Here is a 10,971-nt window from a genome sequence, read left to right on the forward strand (position 1 = left end):
GTTTGGAACCCACAAAAGTGTTCCATACTAATAGTTCTACTGCTCTCATCTCTCAAAAACAGAGAAGCTTCTAAAGAAAAGTCAAAAACATTCTGCAACATTGCACCGTATCTTGAAGATAGCACCAGTGTTATAGATTGTGCAAAGGATCATCATTGCAACATAATTCAAAAACTCACAATAATACTGACTTGCAAAGAGTGAATAAAGAGATACAAAAAGGTAATAGATATCCAAAAATGTATATGCTTATAGCCATAGCAAAATCTCTCATTACAACTCTTATCCACACATCTCTTTATCGTTCTTACGCTTCTAGGTGTGGAACTGAAGAGGTATACTCAACAAGTGGTGACCCTTTACATCTATAAGCACTAACTATGCATAAATATTACTAAAATACTATCCGGATATTATCCACCTAAAAGAGCTCTCGGAGGAATCACTATGTATCAACCCTATATATCGCAAGTGGTCATAGTGTATTTGTAAAACCCCTTATTTGTGAAATTTTCATTAACAAGAGATACCCATTTCCTTTTCAATTTATACATTTTTTTCCAAAATCCTTTTCATAACACCCTTTTTTGTGTGGAACTCACTTGATAGTCACATTTATTATTGAATGGCCCCCCCAAATCAGAGCTACTGGAGAGAGAGAGCGGAATAAATAATCCTCGTTCTGCAGGGGAACATTTCATTGAAGATCACAAAATCCTTGGTGTGGGGATGGATTCCTCATTTTACTAAATACTACTATGTTATTTAGTACTATATGGCTTCTCAAAACCCTGCCATTTTTTTGCTTTAGAAAGTACTTTTTACATACACTGTAGCATGCTATCCCCCGCCATTTTTTTGCTTTAAAAAGTACTTTTTACATACACAGTAGCATGCTTTCACCCATTATTCAATACACCATTCCACTTTAACTAGTTCATCTATAATGAAATTCTCTAATTGACATGCCTTTATTTGGATTGCACTGCACGTGTAACGTTTCTTCATGGGTGTCATGTAAAATGGGTACCCCACACTTCCTCATTTGTATTTGACATAGCTTGGGGATCTAGGTCCCATCTAGGCCCATTTATAAGTTGAGTTGGATACACCTTTGGATCCATTACCCGCAAACGCTAAAATGCTAATCTCGATTAAAAAATCTTAAGCTTTGGCAAGAGTGCAAGCAAATCTATGATTCTTTAAGTGGATTAATATTGAGTGTTCTTTCTTGGGAGGGGGAATATGATTGGAGATGTTACATGTTGATGCAATTTTTTAAACCTCATCTCTAGTGGGGAGACCTTATTAGTGGCCGACTTTGCTTTTTGGGCTATACAAGAGTTGGAAAATTTGAGATCCATAAAATGACATGAAATTTATTTATAAAGTAAAACAATACAGCATAATCTAATCTAATACACCATTTCCACTTCTAACTCATTGAACTATGATGAAGTTCTCTAATTGACAAGACTTTATTTTGATTGCACAGATCTATAACCTTTCTTCATGGATGTTGTGTTTCTGATGTGTGAAATGGGCAGCCCTCGATTCCTCGTTTGTATTCTACATAGCTTGGGGATTTTGGTCCTTTTGTAAGTTGGCCTAGAAATTGAGTTGGATCATAGTACACCTCTAAATCCATAATCTTCAAGCTCTCATCCACCTACAAAAGAAGAGCATTCTTTAGCAGTTGCTCATCCACTCGTGTCTTAACATGATATATACACAAGTAACAAGAAAGGCTGAAATGCAGTACTGCAAATCAAAAGGTGCCACAAGGTCATCGTTTCTTGAGTCTCCATAGAAAGATTCACACTCAAGAAAGTAGCAAAAAGATAAAAAGTTCATATTGTTAGACGTTAATGACATGACAGACCCACAAAGAGAAGAGGCTGGGCCGCTGGGGAACCACAAGACTTCACGAGAATCCTGCAACCAAGGTTTTGCACGAGAGACAGACACACAGAGATCAGAGGGGCATACTTTTGAGAAGCACAAACCTTGGCAATGCATGTACCAATGGATTCCACCACCTCGCCCGTGGGAGCATGCCCTTTGAAAGGCCCCTCCATGACCCCCCAGTGCCTCCACTTGAATGTGACCACCGGCGGTCCTGAGTACACCTGGAGCACCTCCCACGCAAAGCCGCTTGGAAACACGGTTCTGAAGATATCGTGAGACGAATCGAACGTCTCCTTAGAGGCCTTGTAGGTGTCATGCTCCTGAGGCAGGACCGTCTTGAGAAGGGCGTTGTAGCTCCCAACCGCAAGTGTCTCTTGGGCAGTTGAAGGAGGGACACCTGTGCATAGGAGTAGTTGATCATCGCTCAGATCAGTTCAAGTTAAAATTAAGGTTACAATACCACCATGCAGTAGATCAAAGAACCCATTTCAACAAGAAAGTTGACATATGAGAATCCTTTGCAGGCAAGAGAGCAGGAGAGCAGCTCTCAGCAGTTCATCTTGATGAGAGCCTGTAAGAGTCGATTTCAGCAACAAGAGTAGCAAAGGACAGTCCATTCATCCACTAGGGGAGAAGCCTTCAAATGATTTCGTCGCAAATTGAATTGTTTTGGTGCAGACGAAGAGCATCACCATTGACCGAGAATTTGAACTTCTCCGGATGTATAGTCTTAAAATCCTCTACTCGCGTTTTGTGCGACAACTCCATTTCCCAAGACTTAACTAGGTTTTGGACGACTTCTTCCAAAGAGCCTTCAGGCCAGACCTGTACAAACATCTCAAGAAAGAAGAGCTGATTACGATCATGCATTCAAACCTGAAAGGAATAGCCTGGCAGCAAGTAGACACATGGGCAAGGACCCTTAAATTTCAGCCAAAGCACTCAGATCATTACGCGTTGAACAAGAATCCGGCCATTTTCGAAACGGACAAAAATGTCTTCCGTCGAAACTTGTTGAGCTCAACTGGGTAAAAATACAGTCCTAGAACTGAGCTACACAAACCTTTGTACGCGTCTTTGAAAATAGCGTGTTCACTGCGTCGTATGCAGGCGGACTTCCGTGTCTCCATTGCGTATCCTTCTCTGCCGCGCCCAGAATATATGATCTGTAAGGGTCTTGCTTCGTGGTGGCATCGACTAGAATCTCCGATGTAGCCATAACAATTCAGTAGACGGTTACAGCGAAGTAATGAAACTCTCGAGACCTCGGTTTGGACTACAGTCTAGTAAACCCTTCTTCTTCACGCCGCACTCACTACCAGCTTAATCAACGAGCTCTCGTCAATCTCAAATGATGGACCACAAATTTTAACGAGTGCTTGCGAGTCGGCGTTCGTCCCTGTTCGGTGGTAAGCTCTTGCGATCGATGACCATAGATGACGCTGTAGAAGAAACAAAGTACTATCTTGTGAGTAAATGCGTTTCGAGTCTCTCCCTGCCACTCATCGAAGCACTCCGTTTATGAAACCTGGACCTGGGTAGCTGGCACTGTAGAGGAGGGCCTGGAGTCCTGCCAGACTCTGTCGCTATCATTAATCGAAGCAATCGTTCACGCATTAGGTAAGCTGGACCGGGGTGGCTGCAACAATAGATAAAATGGGAACCTCGAGGGCCCCGCGAGTACTCGAGATCCGCATGGACATTGCACTCCAACTTGATGTCAACAGTAAAGTAAATGGGAGCCTCGAGGGCCCCCCGAGTACTCGAGATCAGTGTCCACAGAAAACATTTTTCTTAACAAATCACAAAACTTAAACTTGGGGTTTCAAATTTTTAAGGTTTTCCTTGAGAATTTCCAGATTTTCAAGCTAGAATATAACTAAATTGCCTAAAATTTTGCAAATTTTATAAAATTGAGAGAACATTTTTTACGGGTGGAGGCTAAGATGTTACCGGTTCATTGTATATGGTTTCCTGGTTTTCGATGAACACTACTCGAGATCCACATGCACATTGCACTCCAAGTTTATGTCGAAATTCTACTTGCAGTAGCTTAAAGACACGTATAGAGGAATGAATCTGGGAAGATTTTCTTCGGAAGAAAGCCCATAGTAAAGTGGTAAACCTAAGATGACAGGTACCCGCTACGATTTGAGTCATTTTCCATGGATTATTCAACCAACCAAGCTCATTTCCCACGTGAAGTGGCGAACTTCAACCCCAACCCATTTCCCACGTGAAGTGTGCAACTTTGGACTCATTGATGTTGATTTTTTACTTACATAATGTTTATATAATGTCACTCACTAGTGACTAGTTACTTGAGGGAGGACTACATACTTTCTATGAAAATGGCTTGATCTCATTCAGCCCTAAAATTTATAGATGAATGAAAGGGTTGCCTTTAGTCATTGCTCCGTCATTGCCTAGCAGTGGTGGCATAGAATCCAACCATTGATCACGATAATTTACTCTTGTTGCTATTACTGTTTAATGTATAAGCTTGATGCTAGTACATGTTACCCTTTGCACATGGATGAGTAGTTACTAGGATTTTTTGATTATATAGGAGTTACATAACGGCTTTGCAAGTGCACAAATTGAGCGAAGTTGGAAGAGTATACGCGAGAGAGAGAGAGAGAGAGAGAGAGAGAGAGAGAGAGAGAGAGAGAGAGAGAGAGAATGATGATGGTCAAGTCAAGAATACTGTATAAATGTACACTTTTTATATTGAAAGAGAAAACAAGGTTATATACATAACTCATATGAGGTGCTAAAGTTACACTTGTATAAATGTACACCTGTCTATATTGAAAGCTCATTGAAAGAGTAAGCTACACGGTTACTATATACATAATTGATATGAGGTACTTTACACCTATATTTACAGGAGAAACATAGTCCTATAATATATTATACAGTAAGACGTAATTTACATCCTCAACACCGAACATATGATAGTGGAGATAACTACTAAATATAGAAAACCAAAGGAATTACTAAAACTAGAAAAGTCGAACCAGTGCAACTTGACATGATATTGTATCCACCTCTTAAGCTATAAATCATCCTTTGCCTTTAGAAGCAAGACCTTCAATGTAGGCCTCGCAAAATCTGAAACTATGCCAAATAACAAAAAGTCTCCAAAAAGTCATCTTGGAGGAAAGTTGACTAGTCAATCGATCGATACAATTCCATTATAGTGGCTGAGCCAAAGCTAAATATGCCATAAGTCACTACAAACTCTTAAGCTGAGCTAAGTTACATGAGCAATGACTTTGGTGTAATAGAACGTGTTGCCTAAATCTTTTATTTTTTAATAGTTTAGTTTGAGGAACAGGTTAGTAATAATAGAACTTGAGCAATGAGCAATGAGTTGGGTGTAATAGAACCTCGGTCAAAGGCCAGTGAATCTGTCACAATAATTGTGTTCTAGTGGTTGAGCCAAAGCTAAACATGTCATAAGACACTACAAACTCTTAAGCTAAACTAAGTTACATGAGCAATGAGTGTAATAGAACCTATTGCCTAAATCTTTTTCTTCAATAGTTTAGTTTAGTTTAGTTTTAGGCTTTATTGTGCCAACCTATTGGCCATGCAACAAGTTGGGTCTAGATCATATTACATGCAAGCTATTGCTCAAACAATAGGTTGGTAAATCATTCAATGTGTTAAGCAACAACTTGGGTGCAATACAATCTCTTATATCTTTTAATTTTTTAAATTTATGGGAAAAAAATTAGGGCTTCTAAAATGAGTTATAAGAATTGATTTTTAACTCTCAAATTGATACAAAATATAGAGGCTTTCAGGATATAGGGTCGAATATCTTTTGGGAACATTTGTTTTTTGCTTACACCTAAACCTAAATCAATTGATTATATAAAAAAATACTTGAACTAATTTTTTCGTTAAGGTTGGGTGTAAGTTAACATGTTGATTTTAGAAACTTTATTGAGGAATAGTTATTGAGTGTGTAGTTGAGGCAAAGAAAGATACCTAGTTTTACAAATTTTTGGTTTGAGCAATTTCACTTTTTTAATGGTTGATCCTTCTGATAAGGAAGTTGAAAAATGATTTAGTAAATTTATAACATTATTTTCTCTATCTCACCATGATCTAGCCATGCCAATGTACTTCCTCATAGTTGAGAATGATTTTTATATAGCTAACTTATGTTTATAAATGTTTATATGGCAAGTTTATTTATTATTTCTTTGTTTATTTTTAAAATAAGTATAACTTTTCATTTCCATCAGTCCTACCGTGATTTTTTTATTACTAATAGGATTAAAGATGCAACCCTATTTAGTAATCCTTGATTCTAAAGTGGTCAACTACTTCGATATCTAGTGTTTTGGGATATGGGTCGACCATAACAGTGAGGCAAGGAATGTGAAGTGGATTATGTAAGGTGTCAAGATTTCCAAGAGGCTATTTTTGCTAAGTTATTCATGCACCGTGAGATAGGATCATGTACAACAACTTCAATGATTTGAAATGTTGATGAAATCATGGTTCCCACTTTGGATTACTATAGGTGAGTTGGGTTTTCTAAGAGAATTCTCTTGTCCATCTCACAAGATAATTCATGAACCCAATGTAAACATGGTACTCTAGCTCTCATCGACATTTAAAACACTAAAAATTTGCCATATATGTGGATTTCCAAGCTACCAACGAGCCAACATGCACACACACACAAACACATGGATTCAATTTCAATTCCATTTGGTGTGCAACTTGTCTTTATCTTTGTGTGATAGAGATGGTGCCTTGCCTTTATTTTTGTTTGATGTGCTTATTTTATTTAAAGAGATTGTATGGATGAATGTTTATGCATTTGGAGTTTGAACTATTTGTTGGAAAATAAGATTTGCATTTTGCTTGTAAAAGTGGTCGACAACTACAATATGTAGCATATTGGGATAAGGGTCAACCACAAGTGCAAGCCAATGAATGTGAAAGTGATTGTATGATGTAATGAAATTTCTAGGAGGTCATCTTGCTAAAGTTTGTGAATTGCCTTTATATTTGTATGGAAATTCAATTTCTTTTGGAGAGATTGTATTGGTGTGTGTTTATGCATTTAAACTTTTTGTGTCACTTTTAGATTTGGTATGAATGATGGAGGCATGACTTATGGATGACGCTACTACATGATATTGCAAAATTGTAGCCTAAGTAGACTCAAGACACATAAAACTGAGACTCAAAATGGGATTTCATTACATTATCATGAAAAATGGAAAACAAATGTATGTACAAAGAAATTTTATCTATTACAATTGGCTAAACTGCACACCTTAGAGCAAAATCCATCTCTTAAATAGGCTACATAACCTATTTCCCATTGTAACTAGAGGATCAGAGTTGTTGCATGGCATGCTTAAGTGCAATCTCCTATGATGGGTTGTTCAACATCATCTTTTTGCTAGTGTGGTTCTGGATTTGTTCCACAAGTACTTGGTAAGGTATATGAAACCCGAAGCCCAACATTACAGGCATCCAAAAATAATAGGACCATTTCATTGATAATCCAACCAAGGGCATAAATGTTAAATTCCAGATTCTGTGTCCCTCTTCTTGCAAAAATTTACAACATTGGTAAAAGCTAGTGTCTTTGAGCATGTTCTTGCTCACATTTTAAACATCTGTGGATGTCAATAATTGAGCTTTTGACATACAACCACATCAATTTTCTAAAGGTCCTTTTGCACACCTTTGCAATATCTTGTGCCATCCCCCAATTAATAATTCCTACACGACATGCATCATTTGGAGTAAAATCGCAAGATGTTGTCAAGATGCAAGTATATGTGGTACCATTGGGCTTGATGTGCAAGTCTATGTGGAACCATGGGGATTGATATGATTTTGCTAGTACCTGCAAGAAAGCATGGACCAAACGTTGGATATTCATACAAAAAAAGTTTATTCTTTATATAGCACAGCTCCTAATTCATAGATTGCATCCTCACACACCTTCCTTCTATATGTGCCCTTTTCTTTATTACTCGCTTGAAGTATAAATGCATGAAGGACACTTTTTGTATTGCAACTGGAGGATATATTGGGACAAGCTCCCACCATTGAGTTTATGGTGTGATGGTCAACATGGGGTATTCTCGGGTTTCTACAATAACTCTTACGACCCTCTCTTTGTGCTTCTCATCTAGACATACTAGTGTTGCACTTGTATTTCTTGCTAGCATACCACTATTGTTGATTGAAACCCAGAAGACCTAGTACAAATAACTTAATCATGCACAACCAATCTACTCTTCTTGAAAGATATCTTGCTCCGTGAAATATGTTCCAAAATACACATTTTCTATATGACTAGCTCATTACTATAGCCTTTCTGCAGTATTCTCGAGCACCTTGAGTGGCCCTTCAACTCACATGGTTACGATTGTTCAAGAGTTGGAATCTCCAAATACCTCCACATGGTGAATTTGGTACATATTAGAACAAGAAATAAAAAGAGGATAAATCAATTGTAGAAATTTATAGAACAACGTAGATTCAAAAAAAGTGTGTGAAAAGACAAAACTTAAAAGTATGAATTCAAATATACATAGCACGTATTAATTATATATAGTATAACCACAAATGGTTTTGGTGGTAGCTAGGTGGTAGGGACATATTCACGTAATTGTATTCACACAACTTTTTGTGGGATCTATGTTCGAAAAAATCCCTTTCATGAAATCACTCATGCAATGACATTCAGTGCAAAAAATAAAATTTGAGATCCATAACTACCAATTTTTTATATCAAACTCCCAGATCCTCGTGCATCATAGCCTCTCTGTAGCAAGAAGGCTCCCCGCAATCAGTAAGCATCACATAGTCTACCCCTAGAACAAACCTATCAGGCGGTCTAGACACTCTAAATGATCTTATCAAGGGCATTTCAACTTGCTGTCCCACCTGCATATTAGCCACATTTGGCTCATCATTTCCACCAATAGATGATCCATCATCTACCCTTGATTGTATACCTATGGGAGTACTTGGTGGTACTATTTCTTGCACATTTGGTGCATGGATAGCTTGTTGTCTATCAACATATGCAGGTGGATTTACATCCTGGAAAGTGATTCTCCTCATTTCCACATCCCTCATGGGCGCCTTATGCATCTTCTTCTCATTGAAGGCTACATCATGGCTGCATATGATCTTCTTTGCTTCTGGATCCTAGAGACGATAGCCCATCTCTCTGCTTTCACCATAACCCATAAAAATGCGTTTCCTAGACTTAGGATTTAGCTTCTTTCAAAGCTCTTTTGGCACATGTGCATATGCCTCACACCCAAACATATGCAAATGAGAGTAAGAGGGCTTCTTGCCACTCCATGCCTCTTCGGGAATACCACCATCCAAACTCTTACTAGGTGATCTATTGATCACATGCACTGCAGTCTTCATTGCCTCAGCCCAAAAACCACCAGAAAGACTTGCATTGGAAAGCATGCATTGCAGCCTTTCTTGAATGGTACGGTTCATCTTTTCTACAATTGGATTTTGCTCTTGAGTACGAGGGGATGTGAGCTCCCTCTTAATCCCACATGTATCACAGAAATGATGAAAGTCATGAGAGAGATACTCTCCACTATTGTCAGTCCGTAGGCATTTAAGCGTTCTACTTGACTGATTCTCAACCAAGGCCAGCAATTTCTGAAATACTTGGAACACATCACTCTTCCGAGCTATGGCATAACTTTCCTAGTTGCATTATCAATGAATGTTACATAGTATTCAGCCCTGCCTAATGACCCTGTAGGCATGGGACCACATAACAAAGTCTTTCTTTCCCCTTCTTTTATGGGCTGATTTAGTCTACTTCCCATAGAGACAGTGCTCACAAAATTCAAAATCAGAGAAACTCAAATGCGGTACATAACCCAAATGGCATAAGAGTTTCATCCCATTTTGGCTCATATGGCCCAACCGGCAATGCCATAAAGAAGTGCTTGGCTGCTCGGTTATTGCAACAACATGATCAAATACCCCTAATACATGTAAGGGATACAAAGTCCCACACTTGGCACCCCTAGCCAAAAGCATAGAGCCCTTCTGAATTTTCCAACTCTTAAAACCAAAAATGGTTAAAGGGCCTCATAGGGAATGGATTAGTCCTAATGAAAGGGCCAAGGTAGGTCCCAAAAAGTCCTAACCCCCCCTCACCTAGGTGGGTTAAGCCCACAAGTGACCCCGCCTCTTACACAACTCTTACTCCTAGGTGGGAACCAAAAAATTCAAAATTCAAAATTTTAAAATTCAAAAATTAAAATTTTGAATTCCCTCCCTCCTTCTCTCTCCTCCCTCCCTCCCTCCCCCTCCTCCCTCCCCCTCCCTCACTCCCTCCTCCCTCTCCCTCCTCCCCCTTCCTCCCTCCCTCCTCCCCCTCCCCTCTCCTCCCCTCCCCCTCCTCACTCCCTCCTCCCCCTTCCTCCTCCTTTCCCTCCCTCCCTCCCTCCTCTACGCCTGCTCCTTCTGCCCTCCCCCTCCCTCCCTCCCCCATGCCTGCTCCTCCTGCCCTCCCCCTCCCTCCTCCTCCCCCTTCCTCCCTCCCTCCTCGCCCTCCCCTCTCCTCCCCTCCCCCTCCTCATTCCCTCCTCCCCCTTCCTCCTCCTCCCCCTCCCTCCCTCCCTCCTCCATGCCTGCTCCTTCTGCCCTCCCTCTCCCTCCCTCCCCCATGCTTGCTCCTCTTGCTCTCCCCCTACCTCCTCCTCCACTGTTGTTCCTTCCCCCCCCTCCCTCCTGCTCCTTCCTCCTCCCTCCTTCCTCCTCCACACCTACTCCTCCTCACCCTCCACACCTGCTAGTCTGCCCCCCTTTCCTCTTCTTCAACTACTGGTCCTCCCTCCCCCATCCCTTCTCCCCCTTGCCCTCCCTCTTCTTGCATGCTACTCCTTCAAGCCTGCATCTCCACACCTTCTCCTTCTCTACACTCCTTTAGTCATGGCACCATTCGAGGATGTCTCCAACAAGTACCAGGTTCACTTAGAGTTGGAGGCTGAATATGCAAGCACATGTAGTCTAGGATTGAGGGGA

At 40.2% G+C, this 10,971-nt stretch overlaps 1 protein-coding gene across 2 annotated transcripts; it reads right to left on the reverse strand.

The window, feature by feature from the left end:
- Positions 1 to 1,382: 1,382 nt before the first annotated feature.
- On the reverse strand, positions 1,383 to 3,520 carry LOC147891293 (pathogenesis-related family protein). Of its 2 annotated transcripts, XM_087389427.1 has the most exons (5): positions 3,443 to 3,520; positions 2,972 to 3,350; positions 2,601 to 2,733; positions 2,007 to 2,305; positions 1,383 to 1,669 (listed from the first exon to the last, which is right to left on the reverse strand). In XM_087389427.1, exons 2-5 carry the CDS (start codon positions 3,125 to 3,127, stop codon positions 1,511 to 1,513), a joined length of 747 nt encoding a protein of 248 aa, XP_087245553.1. In that variant the 5' UTR covers positions 3,128 to 3,350; positions 3,443 to 3,520; the 3' UTR covers positions 1,383 to 1,510. The 2 variants fall into 2 exon arrangements, with proteins under 2 accessions (XP_087245553.1, XP_087245552.1); XM_087389426.1 differs by having other exon boundaries at positions 2,972 to 3,487.
- Between the last annotated feature and the right edge of the window lie 7,451 nt (positions 3,521 to 10,971).

The sequence above is a fragment of the Dipteris shenzhenensis genome, chromosome 18 (genome assembly GCF_047967505.1).
Source record: "Dipteris shenzhenensis isolate YYH24624 ecotype China chromosome 18, Dip_SZ_1.0, whole genome shotgun sequence".
Classification (NCBI taxonomy): Eukaryota; Viridiplantae; Streptophyta; class Polypodiopsida; order Gleicheniales; family Dipteridaceae; genus Dipteris; species Dipteris shenzhenensis.

Excerpts from the sequence above, each read along its gene's own strand:
- LOC147891293 (XM_087389427.1), bottom strand. The coding sequence starts at position 3,127 with ATGGCTACATCGGAGATTCTAGTCGATGCCACCACGAAGCAAGACCCT. Across the intron at positions 2,306-2,600 it reads GTTCAAATTCTCGGTCAATG|GTGTCCCTCCTTCAACTGCC; the intron begins GTGATGCTCTTC and ends TCCTATGCACAG. Across the intron at positions 1,670-2,006 it reads TTGGTACATGCATTGCCAAG|GTGGATGAGAGCTTGAAGAT; the intron begins GTTTGTGCTTCT and ends CTTCTTTTGTAG.